At 44.8% G+C, this 20,981-nt stretch overlaps 1 protein-coding gene across 6 annotated transcripts in view; it reads left to right on the top strand.

Annotated features, from left to right (window-relative positions):
- Positions 1–20,981, top strand: part of tmem94 (transmembrane protein 94) — a 93,174-nt gene that overhangs the window by 28,748 nt on the left and 43,445 nt on the right. For all 6 annotated transcript variants that reach the window (XM_061756467.1, XM_061756468.1, XM_061756469.1 and 3 more), the window contains 10 exons: positions 7,065–7,167; positions 7,277–7,363; positions 7,610–7,726; positions 10,628–10,684; positions 15,209–15,313; positions 17,345–17,518; positions 18,310–18,528; positions 18,724–19,036; positions 19,159–19,332; positions 19,702–19,804. In XM_061756467.1, the coding sequence (XP_061612451.1) occupies positions 7,065–7,167; positions 7,277–7,363; positions 7,610–7,726; positions 10,628–10,684; positions 15,209–15,313; positions 17,345–17,518; positions 18,310–18,528; positions 18,724–19,036; positions 19,159–19,332; positions 19,702–19,804 (1,452 nt within the window). The remainder of the gene's footprint in view (positions 1–7,064; positions 7,168–7,276; positions 7,364–7,609; positions 7,727–10,627; positions 10,685–15,208; positions 15,314–17,344; positions 17,519–18,309; positions 18,529–18,723; positions 19,037–19,158; positions 19,333–19,701; positions 19,805–20,981) is intronic.

The raw sequence follows: 20,981 nt of genomic DNA, 5'->3' as shown, positions 1-20,981 counted from the left end.
CAGCAAATATACTGCGGCCAGCATCAGTTTGAGAAGCCGATGTTAAGTTGGGCCCCCAGCCCCCAGCTACAGAGCTGCATTGAATCAGACATGGAGTTGGAAATGACGATGGAAAAAGTCCAATGCAGTCAAATATAGGAATACAGCATACTCTGTAAAAGCTTGCAGTGCACCAGGAAAGTATTCACTTTTTCCACGTTTTATTCGTCTCATTCAAAAATGGCATCAATATTATTATTTTTTTCTTTAAAATTCTACACAGATCAGATTTCCGGTAGCACGCTACCCAACATGACAGCATAGTGATTGAGCTCCAGGTATGACTGACTCGCGTAATCCTCTTGCACCTCAGGGCACGTAGAGCCAACTATGGAAACCGGATTTCTCAATCTGGATCTTTCGTGGGCCAGGAGCTGATTTTAGTCTAGGGTCAAATGGCAGGCTTTGAGGTCCTAGGCAGCTAGTGGTTGCAGGGGGTGCTGGGACCATACGATTCCTTCAAGCCTCCTAAGAGCTGTGGAATTGAAACTGTCAAACCTGGCTGTGATGGTGTTGTTCAGCGGCCAGGTCTCAGAGCCATACAGCAGGACATAAAGTACACACTGATCTTGGTCATCCTGGATACTGTGGGTATTGAAAGTATTCAGAGCCCCTTAAAATTTTCACTCTTTGTTATATTGCGAGGTCGGGTCGCGGGGGGAGTAGGTTTCCCTTGCCTGGACGCGGGTTACCGGGGCCCCCTTCTGGAGCCAGCCCCGGAGGTGGGGCTCGAATGCGAGCGCCTGGTGGCCATCCCTGCACCCATGGGGCCCGGCCGGGCACAGCCCGAAAGGTTAACGTGGGTCCCGCTTCCCATGGGCTCACCACCTGTGGGAGGGGGCATAGGGGTCGGGTGCAGTGTGAGCTGGGCGGTGGGTGAAGGCGGGGACCTTGGCGAGCCGATCCCCGGCTACAGAAACTGGCTCTCGGGAGGTGGAATGTCACCTCTCTGGCAGGGAAGTAGCACAAGCTGGTGTGTGAGGTTGAGAAGTTCCAACTAGATATAGTCGGGCTAGCCTCCACACACTGCTTGGGCTGTGGTACCAGTCCTCTTGAGAGGGGTTGGACTCTTTTCAACTCTGGAGTTGCCCACGGTGAGAGGCGCCGAGCAGGTTGTGGGTATACTTATTGCCCCCCGCAGCTCAGCCCCTGTACGTTGGGGTTCACCGCGGTGGACGAGAGGGTAGCCCTCCCTCCGCCTTCGGGTGGGGGGACAGATCCTGACTGTTGTTTGTGCTTATGCACCAAACGGCAGTTAAGAGTACCCACCCTTTTTGGAGTCACGCACTCATTCTAATTGAAGAGTTTTGGTGAAGGAATTGAAGAGTTCTGGGGCAGCAACAGAGCCCTGCCCAACTCTACTGTTTATGGGGAACCATTCTCAGTCTGCAGTTAACACACACCCAGCTTTCAGCAGTGTGGTACAGTAGCTTCGAGAGTGTGATGACCTTGTTTGGGAAGATGGCAGTGGTCCCCAACCTTGAACTTTCAAACCTTCAACGATGTAAGACAAACACATTATCTATTCTATAACATATTCTCTCGGAACATAAATGGGATAAATAACCCAATTAAAAAAAGTAAAATGACAGCTAAAATAAAAAAGAAGAAACATTTCTTTCTGGCAGGAAACTCACCTCTCAGGGTGCAGACGCTGCACCGATCTGCCTTTCGATCTTCCGTTCCAATCTTCCCTCACTCGTGAAGATATCTGAAGTCATTCACATGGGGCAGGATCTCATAACCGACCCGGAGAGGGCACGCCACCCTTTTCCAACTGAGGACCATGGTCTCTGATTTGGAGGTGCTGAGAGTTGGAGGTCACTGCTTGATGAAGCCAACAAAACCACATCATCAGCATAAAGCAGAGATGCAATGCTTAGGCCTCCAGACCGGACCCCCTCTACGCCTCGGCTGCGCCTAGAAATTCTGTCCATAAAAGTTATGAACAGAATCGGTGACAAAGGGCAGCCCTGGCGAAGTCCAACCCTCACCGGAAACGAGTCCGACTTACTGCCGGATATGCGGACCAAACTCCGGTCGTACAGGGACCGAACAGCCCGTATCAGGGGGTTCGGTACCCCATACTCCCGAAGCACCCCCCACAGTGTCCAGCAACGGGTTCGGGGATTGCCTCAGCAATGTAGGCGCGGAACATGGTCCACTCGGACTCGATGTCCCCCACCTCTCCCGGAACATGAGCAAAGTTCTGTCGGAGGTGGGAGTTGAAACTCCTTCTGACACGACCACAAAGTTGATCATCGAACTGCGACCTAGGGTGTCGTGGTGCCAAGTGCACGTGTAGACACCCTTATGCTTGAACATGGTGTTCGTTATGGACAATCCGTGATGAGCACAAAAGTCCAATAACAGAACACCGCTCGGGTTCTGATCGGGGGGGGCCGTTCCTCCCAATGACGCCCTTCCAGGTCTCACTGTCATTGCACACGTGAGGATTGAAATCCCCCAGCAGAACGATGGAGCACCCTCTCCAGGAGTGGCTCCTCAGGGATCGAAGGTCAAGGGAATTCAATGTTGGTTTTTGCCCTTGCCACTTCCGTGCAGAGATTCTCCAGATTCTCTGACTCTTTTGAATAAATGATGATGTACTGTGGATGATTTGAGACTGATGGTGGTGGTACAATTAAAGTGTAGATGTCCTGAGTGAGGCAGATGCCTTTAACTGGTATTCTTTGAAAGGGTGCTGAACAGGTTGAACAGGAGTTGATAATTCATTTGATGATGCATTCTCTTCTAAGTTTGATGTCCTCCGGACAGCCACAAAATCTGCAAATTATACCTGGAAGATCGTGTTAAAATGGCCAAATATAATTCATGGTTTTTCCTTAATCCCATGAATTGTGATTGAGTATAAAAACATCCCCAAGTAGCAAATGAACGAGACATCTTCACAGATCGCTTCAGTTTGGCACATTCAGTACGGCTGTGACATCAATTTACGATTCAGAACTCATGATTACTGTGCTGTAAATATTTTCTATGGTTATATAAATTTAGAACTATAATTTCAAGATAGGGTGGCACGGTGGAAGACTGGTTAGCACGTCTGCGTCACGGTTCTGAGGACCCGGGTTCAAATCCGTCCTCGCCTGGGTGGAGTTTGCATGTTCTCCCCTGCCTGGGTTTTTACACCGGTTCCTCCCACATCCCAAAAACATGCACAGTAGGTTAATTGAAGACTCTAAATTGCCCGTAGGTGTGAATGTGAGTGCGAATGCGAATGGTTGTTTGTTTCTATGTGCCCTGCGATTGGCTGGCGACCGGTTCAGGGTGTACCCAGCCTCTCGCCCAGAGTCAACTGAGATAGACTCCAGCACGCGCGCGACCCTAGTGAGGATAAGCGGTATGCAAAATGAATGAATTTAAAGATCGATTTTAAAGATTTAAGATTTTAAAGACCAATATAAAAATGACTTATTCAATGGACGAATGGCTTGTTTTTCAAACCCACCGAGAGCCACAGCACGGGGTTTAAAGGGCCACATCTGGCTCTGCAACCGCGGTTGCTGACCACTGGTTTAAGACTGGTTTGTCTATTTCATGACTGAAATCATCAGATCACATTGTAAGACCAATTCATGCGAAGCCAGGTAATTCCAAAAGGTTCACATATTTTCTCTTTCAACTCTATATAAGGTGACCTTGAGGGATATATATTATTATTACATTATTGTTGTTACTGTTATAACTTGTGGATAGGGTTGGGCATCGTTTGAATTTGAGCGATTCCGGTTCCGATTCCGGTTCCTGGTTTCGATTCCGGTTCCAAACGATTCTCGTTTCAGATTCTTTTAGGAGTCTGGGTCAAAACAGTTTGCATGGTTTAAATAAAGGGTGTCCAAATTATGAACATCCATTTTCTTAGCAGCCCGCACCATAGACTAAAATGAACATTTGACTCGGGGTTCCCTATAACCAGTATCAAGATCAAACCTATGAACTAAAAGGCAATGCGTGTGGAACTAACCCAATTGACTTGATATTTATGAATTAATCTTCGTTATTTGGGACTGTTTATCACATCAAAATGGTTTATATGTGCACGTTTTAGCTTGACTTCCTTTTTTTTAAGCCTGTAGCCTTTTATTTTGAAGGGTACGCACCGGAACTCAGCATTTTGTCACGATAAGTAACTTCACACGGCACCGGTGATTTAAAAAAAATATTTTTAGGGATCAAACCAAATGCTACAAAATGTTGATTTCTTTCCTTACCCACCACAAGGCGCAAGGTTAGTATTTGTGATACTGTGAGACGACGTTTATGTGACTTTTGTCCCAATTCATTGTGATGTAAAATTGCTATGGTGAAATTTTAGCTCAATGTTAAGCTTTTTTTTTTTTTTTCTGTCATCGGCTCTTAGATTGGTTTGAAGACTAAAATAAATGCTAAAAACCATCAGTACAAAAGTGCAACCAACCGTTTACCTTGTTAGCTGTCTCAATGTTTTTCTCACCCAATTGACTGAGAGTTGACTTCACTGACGCTCCTCCGCGCGGTGCAGGCTGAGGCTCGGAGCGCGTCCGAGCGCGACACATCATGAAAGCCTCCTTTGCACAAAATAATCTTATTCCAAGTGTTGCACTGAGGCTCATTCCCTCCCAATGCCGTCCAAAGACGTCATTTATAATCTAGGTATTCCCTGCCAATGTTGTCTTGTTTTTTGTTTTTTTTACGGTGATGGGTGGGGGAGGGTCTTGTGCAGTTTATGTGTGATCGTCAAGCCTCTGGATAACTGCAAAGAGGAATGGCACCCTGTAGAGGGCAACAATGGTTGAGGTGCGCGTCCCTCCCGCAGATTGAAGAAGAGGAAGAAGAAGGAGGGGGCGGGGTGCAGGAGACGATGAGAAGGTGGAAAAGAGAGAAGACAAAATGAAAAAAAGGCAAGAAAAATATTCCTGCGACCGACAGGAATGGCACCTTAGATCATAGGTGTCAAACGCAAGGCCCGGGGGCCAGATGCGGCCCGCCACATCCTTTTGTCTGGCCCACCAAAGCAAATCATGCTCGTCAACCTCTGATTTTGGCTCAAATCTGTACCCAAATTCCAAATTGTCATAATAATAAACAATAATGTTGAGATATTGCATTTTTGTGTTACCAAACCCTTCTTCTACAGTAACTTCATCAAACTATTATCCTTGTCTTCTGATTTCAAAAGTATGTATCCCTCAATTTGTTGTGTAATGGTAATAATATAATTTGGTGATGAAACATTTATAACAGCCCTCCAAGGAAAATCATAACTACAATGCGGCCCGAGACAAAAATTAGTTTGAGACCCCTGCCTTAGATCATGCAAATGAATAAAGGATGACGCTCCGAGCCGATCAATTTGTTGCAAAGCTATCGCCCAAAATGCCGGGCCATATGGCAAGATGCTCTCGGTCACTTACCGGCTGATCGTCTGCCGACCAGGATTTGAGTCAACGGGATGAGTGAACTCCCTCTGGATCTCCTGGAAGCAGCCGAGCTTCATCCCGAGCTTCCCCCGAATGATGATGGTGACGAAGGTAACTCGTTTTCAGCTAGCGTTAGCTACATTTAGTGAGCAAACACGCTCTTTCAATCCTTGTCACATAAACATAATTTAGTCCCGCTGGTCTGTTGCCAGTACTGATTGGAATTTTCCATCTTGCAGTAATTCAACACCCGCGAGTGGCATGTCTTTCAGTATTGAAAAGTCATGGTTTTTTTTTTAGCCTTGCAAAAAAACTTCATCAATAAAAAGTATTCTCCAGAACCCGTATGTATTTTTGAAAACTTACAGGTTATTCATCCAGCAGATGTTCGACTCCCATTCTAGTACACAGTGCAAACAAAAAAGGCAATTGAAAGCTTGTTTTCCCTCCATGTCCCACTCCAGCAATTTTAACAAGGTATTTTTATAGTGATAGTTATATTTCTAAACTGCACAGGTTGTGCTTCAAGCAGACGTAGGGACTGGTTTCAAGGACAATGACAACCACACAAGATCCCATTCAGCGCCACCAAAGAATAAGATGCAGATGCGGATAAAACTTTGCTCGATTTTATGCGGAAGGTAACAAAAACCTGGACTATTGCGCAAACGGTAGAGGAGGAGAATTAGGAGGAAGAAAGTGCAAGTGCGGGAAGGCATGTAAATTCTGTACATAATTACACTTGTAAATAAATGGATTTTTCTGTCAAAATGACTTTCTCAGTGCTGTTTTATGTTCAGATGTTTGAGATTTTCACAAAAGAAAACAAATATTGGCGTCAAAGTCATTGTTCCGCTTGATCTGTCTTTTCTCTGTTTTTTTTTTCCCCCTTCAGAAACAGATTTGGCTGAAACTAGCCTATGTTTGACTGCTGATTACTAAAGAACGGTATAAGCTAGAGACAAACTTTTGTTCTGATGGAAGAAGGAGAGTCTGATCTTTCTTTTGGTGTTCACGTAGTCATAGTACACAATATTCTGCTTGAAATTGCTGGAAAATGCCTGGCAGTCTGGGGGTTCCCTGCTCAGGAAATGTTGACAAAGTGAAGACACACTTTTGTTCGCCGCCGCCGTCGTCGGGCACAAGCGTTCGTCGTTGGTTTTTACCGCTTCTTCGTTGGGTTTCACCACATCTTTGGGGCCGGCGGACTAGGCATCCAAATTTGAACGATTCCGGGAGAACCGGAACGTTATTCCCGTTTCCAGTGGGTTGTCGATTCTCGATGCCCAAGCCTACTTGTGGAGTTGATCTATTAAAGGCCCAACTGACGTAAAGTCTCATGAGATATGCTAAATGTTAGTCTTGATGATCACGCGAGTGCGAAATTGGGCCCAATAATCCAAAAATATATATATTTTTTAATTCTACTTTTTGTTTGGCTATCAAATTGTACAATTTTTAAGGACACACACACATATATACACAGTATGCAGACACACTTATAGATAAATAGATGGCCATCAGGGGTGGCCGAAGACACAGTGATTTTGATTTGCAAATAATTTCCCCCCCCCCCCCCCCCCCAATTATCCATTGCAACAGGAGTAGTTTGGAGTTTGCAGGATCCCGGCCAATTACAGTGCTGGACAATGAGAGGTTTACGGTGCAGTCCGTCATCACCAAGCTTGTCTGTCCTGTTGTGCTGGTGAGTCAAATCAAAGAATTAGTTAGAAATGTTGAATTGATTTTTCTGAAATGCATTTGAAACCTGTTGCCTCTGTCCCCTTTGTTGTGTTTTTGATCTCTTCCCATAGGTAACGTTCCTGCTGGTAAACTCCATACGCTACTTTTGTGACGCGCCCAACCTCACCCCCAACAGCTACAATTTTTTGCAACTTCAGGTCATTTTTAAAATGTCAATGTTTTGTTTATGTTCCCTTCCCAACCCACTGACTTGATGGAACAAGTTTACTTCCCTAGCAAAACAACTTAAACACCCTCACTCTGTCTTATCTTGGTTTAAAAAAAAAAAAAAAAAAAAAAAACCTGAATGAATAATGTGGGGAAAAGTAAGCAATTCCATCATAGCCTCCATTACATATTCATGTATTTTGTAAACATAATAAGTGAAAATCATGTATTTTCAGTTGATGGGTGTTCTGCCTGTCTTACCACTGCTATTCCCCGTCATGTGGGTTCTGGTCAACGCATTTGGAGAGGCGAGGGTCCTTGCTGAGTTCAGCCATGTATCTCCGGCGGGATTGGTGAGGAATTCACAAACTAAAAAACAAAAACACACACACACACACACACACTAAATCATGCACAGCCACCTTTTGAAGTTGGACTTACTATTTTCTGTCCTTTATTCATTATTCATTCTGTCTTTTATTCATTGGAAGATGAATGCACAATGCAAATACAGTGTGGAACCTGCTCTGCAAACATGACTGCAATGCATTTAAGTGTTCAGGCCCCATTTTGTTGTCATAGCTCTATGCGAAAATAATTTCATACATGCAAGTCTCCATATTGGCAAAGTAAAAATATTTGTTTTTTCTTTTTCAAATTTATTAAGAATGGATATGTCACAAAACAGAAATATCTAATAGGCCCAATAGTTGTTTGTTCCATAAAGCCTACCTTGGTTTCAGCATTCAACATTTATTGTATTTTAAGTTTTGCGGCTACAAGGTAAAGATACAGTTTTCTTGCAAACCGACAGATTTGAAGGTGCTTCTGCAAAAAAGCATGGAAACTGAATTTCAAGATAGTCATGATATGCCAGACTGATTAAAACAACTTTTATAGTGGATACACTCAGCTTATTGTACTTTGTTTTTGTTTGTTATTATGATAGTTCCCCCTCGGGCAGCACGGTGTACAGGTGGTAAGCACATCCACCTCACAGCTCTGAGTTTAGGGCATTGAAGCGGGGTTCCAGCGTTTGTACACACACAAAAAATATCCTTTCAATGTACTTCTACATCGACTGTACATCGTTTGCAAATGATTAAAATGTGTTAAAGTGGTGCATATTATTTCGTCATTTTACCGCATTTTAATCATGTGCAAACAATTTCGAGTGGACCCCTGCTATTCGTGGGGGATAGGGACCAAACTGGGTTACATTGTATTAGGTGTGTTATGGCTACGTTACTCTTGGAGGGGTTTTAGCGAGCCATGCCTTGTTCTGTTGTGCTGAGCACTTGATTTTTAAGAAGAAAAAGAAATCACCTTTCTTGTAACGAAAATGTATGCATGCACACGAAATGTGTTCTCTGCATTGTACCCATCACAGTGAACACACACACTTGTTAGTGGAACACACTGGAGCAGGGGGCAGCTGAAGCGCCCGGGGAGCAGCTGGGGGTCTTTTTTGTTGCCGTCAGCTGTAACTTCTTCCCCCTTACTAATCATTGCCACTTCCTGGTCCACCACACTTGCCTCTTCTACTCTTGTTTTCTCTCTCATTTTCCTCATTCATCAACTCTTGAAAGTATTCTTTCCATCTGTTCAGCACACTACTGGCACCAGTAAACACACTGCTGCACATCCTTCCCAACTCTATCCCTCTGTCTGGCCAACCTGTATACATCTTTTTCTCCTTCTTTAGTGTCCAACCTGGCATACATGTCATCATATGCCTCTTGTTTGGCCTCTAGGTCACAGCCTACCTGTGGGGCATAGCCACTAATCGCATTATACATCCATCCATCCATTTTCTGAGCCGCTTATCCTCACAAAGGTCGCGGGAGTGCCAATCACAGGGCACACATAAACAAACAACCATCCGCACTCACATTCACACCTAGGGGCAATTTAGAGACTTCAATTAACCTACTCTGCATATTTTTGGGATATGGGAGGAAACCGGAGTGCCCGGAGAAAACCCACGCAGGCACGGGGAAAACATGCAAACCCCACACAGGCGGGGCCGGGCATTGAACCCCGCTCCTCAGAACTGTGAGGCAGACGCTCTAACCAGTTGTTCACCGTGCCGCCGCATTATACATAACACCCTCAATTTCAAGTTTCAGCCTCATCACTCAATCTGATACTCTCTTCACCTCCAAGACATTCTTAGCGAACTCTTCTTTTAAAATAAACCCGACTCCATTTCTCTTCCCATCTACACCATGGTAAAATAATTTAAACCCTGGCCCTAAACTTCAAGCCTTACTGCCTTTCCACCTGGTCTCCTGGACACACAATGTATCAGCCTTTCTCCTAATCATCATGTCAACCAACTCCCGAGAATTTCCTGTCCTAGTCCCAACATTCAAAGTCCCCACATTCAATTCTAGGCTCTGTGCTTTCCTTTTCTCTTTCTGCCAAAGAACCTGCTTTCTACCTCTCCTTCGGCTTTGACCCACAGTAGCTGAATTTCCATCGGCGCCCTGCAGGTTAACGGTGTCGGGGGCGGACGTTGTTAACCTGGGCCACGACCGATCCGGTATGGAATTCTTTAGATGAACGCTCATATTTGTTTGGCATAGTTGTAAAGCGGATGCCCTTCCTGACGCAACCCTCTGCATTGGGACCGGCCTACAGTTTGCACTGGCTTGTGCACCCCACAGGTCGACTGTTCATGATCAAAGTCACCCCTCAGTGTGCAGTATGTTCTCCCTGTGCTTGCTTGGGTTTTCTCCAGGTACTCTGGCATCCTCCCACATTTCAAAAACATGTTTCTTAGGTTAAATTACATACCCTAAAATGTCCTTAGGTGCGACTGTGACTGCGAATGGTTGTTTGTCTATACGTACCCCCTGCAATCGGCTTGCTGCCAGTCCAGGGTGTACTTTGCATCCGTGACCCGAGTGAGGATAAGCGGTTCCCTCTTCATGGACCTCCGGAATTGAATGTGCCAACATACCAAAAGTTGGGGAAAATAATAGTGAGCTGTATCCCATGTCAACGTATTGTGTCTTTCTTTTGTTTCTGTACAGGCCCAAGCTTTGCGAGGCAAGATTCATTTTTGAAATGTCACATATTACATTTCTGTTTGGGTCCACTGATCTGTTCCAATTCATGAGGCAGATGAATTTTAATTGTATTTATTTTTGAATGATAAATTCATTGTTAGGGTTACAGGCAAGACGCAGGAATACGTTTTCCTTGGACTATACCGAGGGTTTTAACTCAACTTTTCTTCTTTCCCCTAGCTTGCTAAATTCTCTGAGGACACTCTAAGCAGCTACACTGAAGTGGTTTCCTCGCAGGTATTTAAACTCTCGTTGTCTCAAAACAGCACCACTCACCTGGCTCCATAGCGCAACTAAACCCACTTGTCAGTATGCTCACTGACCTTGCCCACCGCAACTACTCACTGATGTGCTTGCCATCATTTTTAGTGTGTAACAACACCTGTGGTTTGTTTCACTATTCAAATGTATTTTGCTTTAAGTTTTTGACTACTATTTGGATGTGGATCGTCCCCAACGTAATGCCAAAGTTGAAATAGATAGATACAACAGTGAGACCAATGCCTATATTTTTGCTGTAGAGTGAAGCAATTTACATCACAAGGTGAATATGAGATCAATAGTGAGGAGAAGCGGCTCAGAAAATGGATGGATGGATAGTTCAAGTATTTGTGTCTGGGTCATTTTCATATAATTTGATTAATCATGGTAAAGACACTGTTGACAATTACAATTTTTGGCATTCATTGTGAAGGCAATCCTTATTGATGGAGCAAATGGTGGTGCACGCCGAAATACACTTCTTGGATAACGGTAAAGACAAAAGTGCATAATGTTAAGACAAACTGTTTCATAAAATTTGTGTGAGTTCCATAATTATTATGTGTTGCTGTTCAAAGTCTGCAGATACATAAATGATCCGAACTACTCATTAAACCCATGACACTGTTGTCTGTATACCATCGTAATAACGGTAAAGACATGCAATAGTTTCGACACTCACAAATTCATACATATTCATATATCTCAGAAAGAACATTTAATTTGCTGTCTGCTATTGTGTGACTTGAGCTCACAAATCCCTCAGATGTATTTTGCCCCCCCCCCCCCCCCTCCTGATTTGTCACACTTAAATGTTTCCCATAATCAAACACATTTAAATATTAGTCAAAGACGACACAAATAAACACAAAATGCATGAAACCATACTGTTGCTCGCAAATACTCACTTCTGTCCTGAGTCTCGCCTCCGCTACTACACTCAACTTTATTGCTCTAGAATTCCCACAGCGCTGCACATGACCCTTGTTTTTAAAAGTGGGCACCAGCACTCTTCCTCCATTCCTCAGGCATCTTCTCACCCGCTAGAATTCTGTTGAACAAGCTGGTCAAAAACTCCACAGCCACCTCTACTAGATGCTTCCATACTGCCACAGGAATGTCATCAGGACCAACTGCCTTTCCATTTTTCATCCTCTTTAATGCCTTTCTATCTTCCCCCTTCTAATCCCCTTCCCCTTTCTAATCATTGCCACTTCCTGGTCCACCTCTTATACTCTTATCAAGTATTCTTTCCATCTGTCCAGCACGCTACTGGCACCAGTCAACACATTCCCATCTCTATCCTTAATCACCCTAACCTGCTGCACATCCTTCGCCTCTCTATCCCCCTGTCTGGCCCAACCCGTATAGATCCTTTTCTCCTTCATTAGTGTCCAACCTGGCATACATGTCATCATATGCCTCTTGTTTGGCCTTTGCCACCTCTACCTTAGCCTTGTGTCGCATCTCAATGTATTCCTTTCGCCTCTCCTCGGTCCTCTCAGTGTCCCACTTCTTCTTAGCTAACCTTTTTCCTTCTATGATTTCCTGTACTGTGAGGTTCCCCCACCAAGTCTCCTTCTCTCCTTTCCTGCCAGAAGATACACCAAGTACTCTCCTGCCTGCCTCTCTGATCACCTTGGCTGCAGTGGTCCAGTCTTCTGCAAGCTCATCCTGTCCCCACAGAGAGCCCGTCTCACCTCTTCCCGAAAAGCCGCACAACACTCGTCCTGTCTCAGCTTCCACCACATGGTTCGCTTCCCTGCCTTTGTCTTCCTAATCTTCCTCCCCACCACCAGAGTCATCTTCACACCACCATCCTATGCTGTCTTGCCACACTCTCCCGTACCACTACCTTACAGTCGGTAACCTTCTTCAGATTACATCGTCTGCACAAGATGTAATCCACCTGTGTGCTTCGACCTCCGCTCTTGTAGGTTCCTGCCTCTTCTGGAGAAAAAAGTGTTCACTACAGCCATTTGCATCCTTTTTGCAAAGTCTACCACCATCTGTCCCTCCAAGTTCCTTTCCTGGATGCCGTACTTACCCATCACTTCTTCATCACCCCTATTTCCTTCACCAACATGTCCATTACAATCTGCACCAATTACGACTCTCTCTCTGTCTGGGATGCTCAGAACTACTTGGTCTAGCTCCTTCCAGAATTTCATTTCCACCTCTCGGTCTCATCCTACCTGTGGGGCATAGCCACTAATCACATTATACATAAGTTTCAGCCTCATCATTCGATCTGCTACTCTTTTTCACCTCCAAGACATTCCTAGCCAACTCTTCTTTTAAAATAACTCCGACTCCATTTCTCTCCCCATCTACACCATGGTAAAATAATTTAAAGCCTGCCCCTAAACTTCTAGCCTTACTGCCTTTCCACCTGGTCTCCTGGACACACAATATATCAACCTTTCTCCTCATCATCATGTCAACCAACTCCCGAGATTTTTCTGTCATAGTCCCAACATTCAACATTCTAGGCTCTGTGCTTTCCTCTACTCATTCTGCCGAAGAACCCGCTTTCCACCTCTACTTCGACCCACAGTAACTGAATTTCCACCGGCGCCCTGCAGGTTGACGGCGCCGGTGGCGGACGTTGTTAACCCGGGCCACGACCAATCCGGTATGGAATTCTTTGGATGAACGCTCATATTTGTTTGGCAAAGTTTTAAGCCGGATGCCCTTCCTGACGCAACCCTCTGCATTTATCCGGGCTTGGGACCAGTCTAGAGTTTGCACTGGCTTGTGACCCCCATTGGGCTGCATTAACTGTAGGATTCCGATTTTTCCTAATATTTGTCTATTGGGTGTTTTAAAAGGTATAGATCTTCCAAATAAACATGCTCAACCAATGCTTGTAATTCTAGCAGTCGCAAAAAAAACAATTGTTCAACTGGAAAGCTGTCAACATTAACCAATGGCAAAATCTTGGTATAGAGTATATAACACTAGAAAATCTCTCTGCCAAACGTAGTAAGCAAATGGATAACTTTAAGAACCTTTCATTAAAATGGTGAACTTTGAAGGTGGATTCTGTTTACCTGGGAAATAATGTCATACAGAAATGTAATGTAATGTAAATATAATGTAATGTGACCAAATCATATCTTCTCATTTTAGACCCCTGTGCATGCCATAGGGTCAATGGCATGCACTTGAACCCCTATCTTTCTGGATCTGCGATGTGGGCCTCTGGGAATACTGGGCCTGTTTGGCCCTTCTCCTCTCGGGTCTGGTTGTGTCTGTGTAGCCCTCCTGGGGGGTGCCGGTCCCGGGGCTGCTCCCCGTCCCTTAGTGCCGGGGATGTGCCCGCTGGCCCCGCTCCAGGGGACATATGTCTGTCAGTGGAGACGGTCGAGACTTGCACTCCATTTTCTTCAATATTTTTGAGAGCCTCTTTAAATCCACGTAATTCCATTGCATTGGAGTTTGAAACTTGGGTGACACTCATAATTTTTAAGTCCACAACCTGATTGCTCTGTGTGTACAAGAATGTGTAAGTGCAATATTTGCCTGAGTATCCTGGTGAATCACACCAGCCGTCCCCACAGAGCACCACTTCTTTGGATTAGAAGTCATTTAGGACTGCATTGTGTTCGTTGATCCAGGTTTTCTGGTGGGAAACACTTTATTTTTATTTTTTAATCCCCCCAGTGCAGCATATGTGTCTTCACTTATTGATTTCAAGTTCCTATTACTGCAAAAGCTCTTAAACTTAGCAAAATGAATGTCACTGAAAGACACAGTTACACTGTGAGCAAGTTTCCGGCCCCCTCGATCCCACTGAGAGTTGGCTGACACTGCCAGCGGAAAGTGCGGCTGTTGGCACAGTTGATTGTCAGCTTGTATGTCTTCTGGAGCAATGGGAGAACCACACTTTACACAACGCACGAGGAGTTCTTTTATCTGATTTTCAAAAAGATAAAGTCGGCATTGGATTGGATTAGGCCATCCTTTCGACCCTGAGCGCTCTCATGAGCTGGGTGCGATCAAAGGCTTTGAAAGAATCCGGATTGAGGTGACGAGAACACAGCCGTGGATCTTTCGGCAGCGCAACTCTTCTGACCGCATCCTCCCACCATTTCCCCAACTTTCTCTTTTTGGGAAAGCTATGAATGCTTACCTCCTTTTTTGCATTGCGCCCTGATTGGAAATTGCATCCAAAAGCAGCGGTGTATGGCATTTTTAACTCACTTCGCTAACGGTAAAAGTTGTTCGCACATGGCTAGCTTAGCTCCGCAGAGAGCAGCAACGAATGACTTTTACAACAGCCATTGACGTCATCATTCCCAGAATGCTTTGCGCGCACTAATACATGGAAGCGACTGTGTCGCAAATTATGGTTTAAACAAAATCTTTTTTTTTAAACTTAATTTATGAATATATATGCCACTGTATTTCAGTCGTTGTAAAATGAAATGTATGTTGTCATTTCATAACTTGAGATGAGCAGTTATTTGCACGTTATTTCTGTGCTCATGTGTGCAGGAGATGATGCTTTGTGTGTGGAGACACTTCGTTGGTGTCCTGAAGGGAGAGTCTCAGACTCTCTGCTACACCTCCAGCCTCTTACACACACTTGGCTCTGTCACTGTAAGTACTGTTTGACTGAATTGTATTTAATAGTTTTAGAATTGGCAGTATTGGGATTCAAACATTTGTCTAAATAGATGCATTTTAATTAATCACTCACCCATCCATCTTCTTCCACTTATCCGGGTTCGAATTGCGGGCACAGGAGCCTAAGCAGGGAATCCCAGACTCGGGTCTCCCTAGCCACTTCATACAGGACGATCATGAGGCGACTTACTCGGATAAGTCAACTTAAAAAATAGGTTAACACAGATGTATCCACCTCGAAGCTCCAGCGGTACAAGGCACCTGTCAAAACGGAGACATCCACATACTGTGTACCTCCGTTCTACTCTAAACGCCCTTCAGTGTATTAGTGGAATGTCGATACTGCAGGCGTGAACATTCATTCAGCTATAGCGTCTTGCCTTTACTAGAGCGTAAGAATGGTGATATAGCATCTTGCCTTGACTCTCCTGGTTGTTACTGCCCCTGACTGGGGTTTCCTGTGTCCCAATGCCGTGTGGTTGTCTTACCACTGAGCTATCTTATTTCATAGATTATAGATTTAGAGCCCACAATTTAAACCATTTCAAGTATTTATTTGTTGATTTTTACATCATTTGGGCTTCCAGATCATAAAATCCAGCAAATACTGTGAAGAAATCACCATATACTTCTCAGTTTTTGTAGAAACTATATGAAAGACATTAGGGTCACATTAAATCGATCAAAATATGGTACTTTCAAAGCGATAAGTTAATCTTCAATCGTTGGTTAGGAATCCCTTCGCTTTAATCACAGCCGTGGCATCGAGGCAATCAGCCTGTGGCATTGCCTGGGAGTTATGGAAGCCCAGATTTCCTTGATGCTTGCTGTCAGTTCTTCTTTGTTTTTGGGTCTGGTGCCCCTTATTTTCCTCTTCATAATACCCCATAGACTCTCAATGGGGTTTAGATCCGGCGAGTTGGCTGGCCAGTCAAGCACTGTGATTGCATGGGCATCAAACCAGGTTTTGGTGCTTCTGGTGGTATGGGCAGGGGCCAGGTCCTGCTGGAAGATGAAATCTGCATCCCCATACAGATCCTCAACAGAAGGAATCATGAAGTCCTCTAAAACATTCTGGCAGACTGTTGCGGTGACCTTGGATTTAAGAAAGCAGAGTTGACCAACACCTGCACTGGACATTGCACCCCAAATCATGACTGACGGTGGATAGTTCACACTGGACCTCAAGCAGCTTGGGTTGTGTTCTTCACCCGTCTTCCTCCAAACCCTTGGACCTCGATTCCCGAATGAAAGGCACACTTTACTTTCGTCAGAAAAGAAGACCTTGGACCACTGGCCGACAGTCCAGTCCTTCTTCTCCTTGACCCAGTTGAGATGCTTCCTACATTAGCTCACAACTCAGAAGTGGCTCCACCCGAGGAACCCGACAGTTGTAGCCCATCTCCCGTACGCATCTGAATGTGGTGGTTTTTGAAGCTATTACCCCCGCCTCATTCCACTCTGATAATCTGCTGAAGCCCACGGTCATCTCTTTTGCGGGTGCATCTTCTCCTGCCACATATTGTCCTTCCACTAGACTTTCCATTGATATGCTTGGACACAGAACTCTGTGAACAACCAGACTCTTTAGCTATGAACCTTTGTGACTTACCCATCCTATGGAGGGCATCAATGAACTGGTCACCAGCCAATCGCAGAGCACATATCAACAAACAACCATTCACACTTAAAAGAATGAAAATAAAGTGTTAATTCTGTGCCGATAAGAATATCCAGAGAGTACAGGACCAATATGCAGTATCATGAAGAGTAGTAGTATCATTCAAATCTTAGCGATACCCATCCCTAGCACTTAGTGGAACTTTTATTCATATTACTGCCCAAAACAGCATGTCGAAAAATTGCTACACAAATCTAAGCAATTGCTATACAAATACTGTTATACAAATTCTTTTTAGTAATTCGGACCATGCAAAAATACAGGTAATTACTAAGGGTTCACGTACTGTACTTTTTCTTGCAACTGTATGTGTGTGTGTGCAGGTATTGTGTTGTGTGGACAAACAGGGTATCCTGTCCTGGCCTAATCCAAGCCCTGATACAGTGCTGTTCTTCAGCGGAAGAGTCGAACCACCTCACAATAGCCAGGAGGATCTAATAGATGGCCTGTCAGTGAACTCCTACTGCAAAGTGGAGACTGATGAAGACCGGGATGAGGTTTGTATTTTCCGAATGACCAAGTAGTTTTTACCACTTCCTCACAGCAAGGAGCTTTGGGCTGGGTTTGTGTATCATGGCTTGTGCCGTTTTGAGTGGACTTTATAAATACCCAGAGAGAATCCATGCAAGCGGATTCTCTCTGGATACTCGAGCGTCCTCCCACAATCCACAAATATACACACACACACACACACACACACACACACACACACACACTACTTGTTGTCAGAGATTTATCAATACTCATCATCAACGTGATTGTCATATTGTGCTCGGGTCCTAAAAAATATATACCGGGATATAAATAAGGTTCTCACCTCCATGCTTGGGCCCTAGTTAGCACATCTGCCTCACAGTTCTGACGACCGGGGTTCAAGTCAGGGCCCCGCCTGTGTGGAGTTTGCATGTTCTCCCCATGCCTGGCTGGCTTTTCTCCGGGCACTCCGCTTTCCTCCCACATCCCAAAAACATGCGTGCTAGGTTGATTGAAGACTCTAAATTACCCGTAGGTGTGAATTGTTTCTCTGTGCCCTGCGATTGGCTGGCAACATGTTGAGGGTGTACCCCGCCTCTTGCCCGAAGATAGCTGGGACAGGCTCCAGCACGCCCCCGCGACCCTAGTGAGGATACGCGGTAAAGAAAATGAATGACTGGATGGATGGCAAATGAGTTGTTCTGCAAGAAGATAATAGGCAAAAAAAGCAGTGATTAAAAGTGTATATTTGGGTCGGGGTAATATGTAACTGTTGAAAAGGTTCAATTTATTCCTGTGTTTAACTCCTGAACAGACCCAGGAGGTGGAAAGTCTTGTCCCTCTACCAGAGGAGCCCACCACCCAACTTGGAGAAATACCTGAGCCCAGTGAGACATTGCACGATATGGCTCATTCAACAGACACACTAATGCACTGGCGGTCCAGCCAACCTATAAATACTCGCACCAAACACAACTCTGGATCCAGTGTGAGCTTCAGTCGCAATACAGAGGGAGGCGAGGAACAAGCCCAGGTGAAATTTGAACGCAAAAGTCATAGTTGTATCACGTAGCTAACTTGGTGCCTTGAAGTCAAGGGGTGTCGAAGGGTTAAAGTCGGTTAGCTAGAAATTAGGATTCTTTTGGCACGCAATCACCAATGAATTCAACATCTTGCTCTATACTACGTGCTGATACTGTGTATGTGTCTTCTAACTCATCTTCTCCAGGAATTTCCGATGGTTTACCGAGAATCTGAGGCAGACGATTATATGTGCGACCATCAACTGGAAATGTTGAGTCTGTCACAAGACCAGCAAAATCCAGCAAGTATTCAGTTTGATGACCTCTCGTGGCAGTGTCACTTGCCTTCGCTGAAGCCACTGGGCCTCAACATAATGCTGAACCTCTGCAACAACAATGTCACACAGCAGCTCTGCCGCTTCTCTGATCATTTGTCTAACTTGGCACTGCAAGAGAGCCATGGCAGTGTGCAACCTGTTTATGTTCCTTGGGGGCTCGGTGAGCTCTCCAGGCTCATAGGTAAACATTGGCGTTTATTTTCCCCCTTTGATTCTGCTTTGAAAATCTCTCCATCTTAACAGATGCTATAGTAGTCAGATTTTTGTATAATACCTGTATGTACACTGTTTTCTGGGTGTCAGGGTTCACTCCTGGTGCAAGGGAGATGTTTAAACAGGAGAGCCACTTGGCTCTTTACCAACTGCCGACTGGAGATATTGCAAAAGACGTACCGACGCGCCGGTTGCATTACTTCACTAAACGACAGCCCCCTATCTCTCATCTGATCTCCCTGTTTGCACGAGACACTTCCTCAGGTAAATTCCAAGGGAACCTTTTTTTTTTTTACTGTTTACTTTTCGTGTGACAGCTGTCAGTGAATCAGATGATGAATATATGTAGCCATGGCATCATACATAGTGGAGAAAGAGACATGTTAGTTTTTTGGACATAGTTGGCAAAGAAAGATGATTCTGATTCTGATCAGATAAGTAGCATCCGCTTGGTATGTTGCAGCTATAGTTCAAATGCGCCAGTCACTGTTGAAATCCTTTCTCCTCAACCACTCTAAAGGCTGGTCATCAAGTGCCATCACGTTGGTGACTTCATCAGAAATAAGACTTCACTTACTGTATATATATATTTGAAAAAGTACACATTTTTCACTCTTACCTCTTGGTTTGCAGAAAGTGTCCAGATGCTGTCACATGGCTCAGCTGACATTATCTTGGAGGCCTGCACTGACTTTTGGGATGGTGCTGATATTTATCCCCTTTTAGGCTCTGACAGGTACACACGTTTCTTTTTGTCTGTGTATAAGAAACAAAGAAAACGCTCAAAGAACTTCAACTGCTTGTTGTTCTTTGTGTTGGAGTTATGTGTTTGTCTGTGAATCATGAATGTGGTCAACAGGTGCTAGAAATAACCACCATTGTGTTGAAAGAGGTGATCTTAAAGCCGAACTCAGGAGGTCAAAACTTCCTGTTATTATGTAAATGTCCACATCTTCTTTATCCAATGCAGGTTACTTAACTCTACGAAATATTGCTGCTACAGGTGACAGCTGGCCGGTGGCCGTAGCTGCCGAGCTCATGCCGGAAGCCTTGAAGAGCTGCAGAGGCACTTCAAAATGAAAGTCTAACCATTCTCAGGGCATTGAATCGATTGCAAGTGAACTGTTCTGTTTGTCCAATTGGGACCAGTGAGCGTGAAATGATCTGGATGAATGAGAATATTCACATGCAAAAGCCGAAAATGTTTGATGTCCAATGGTAGGGTTTTTGCATCATTGGCATGAATTGCCATTATATCAGCATCACCATACTAGTGGTACATTTTCGTTGCTCAACGACTCTCCTTACTCGTGATTTGTATGTCCTAAATGTACAATTTGTCATAATGGCTGTTTGTTGTCATACTAGAGTGGCTCGAACTGCCAGAGACAAATTTCTCGTGTGTCTTGTAAACATACTTGGTCAATAAAGCTGATTCTGATTCTGACAGTTTCACCATCATGCAGCAGATTTGACTTTGGATCTTGCATTTCATTTAATAAAATAATAAACTGGCTGGAGGGTCCGTCGGGAAGTCGAATCTCCGATTCAGGAGGAACAGTGTGGTTTTCGTCCTGACCGTGGAACAGTGGACCAGCTCTACACCCTCAGTAGGGTCCTCGAGGGTGCATGCGAGTTCGCCCAACTAGTCTACATGTGTTTTGTGGACTTGGCGAAGGCGTTCGACCGTGCCCCTCGGGCAGTCCTGTAGGGGGTGTTTCGGGAGTATGGGGTACCGAACCCACTGACCGGGCTGTTCATTCCTTGTACGACCGGTGTCAGAATTTGGTTCGGATTGCCGGCATTGAGTCGAATTATTTCCAGTGAGGGTTGGACTCCGCCAAGGCTGCCACTTGTCACTGATTCTGTTCATAACCTTTATGGCCAGAATCTCAAGGCACAGCCGAGGTGTA

This window comes from Phyllopteryx taeniolatus, chromosome 19 (genome assembly GCF_024500385.1).
Source record: "Phyllopteryx taeniolatus isolate TA_2022b chromosome 19, UOR_Ptae_1.2, whole genome shotgun sequence".
In the NCBI taxonomy this organism is placed as follows: Eukaryota; Metazoa; Chordata; class Actinopteri; order Syngnathiformes; family Syngnathidae; genus Phyllopteryx; species Phyllopteryx taeniolatus.
This window is presented reverse-complemented; position numbering and strand designations above follow the sequence as displayed.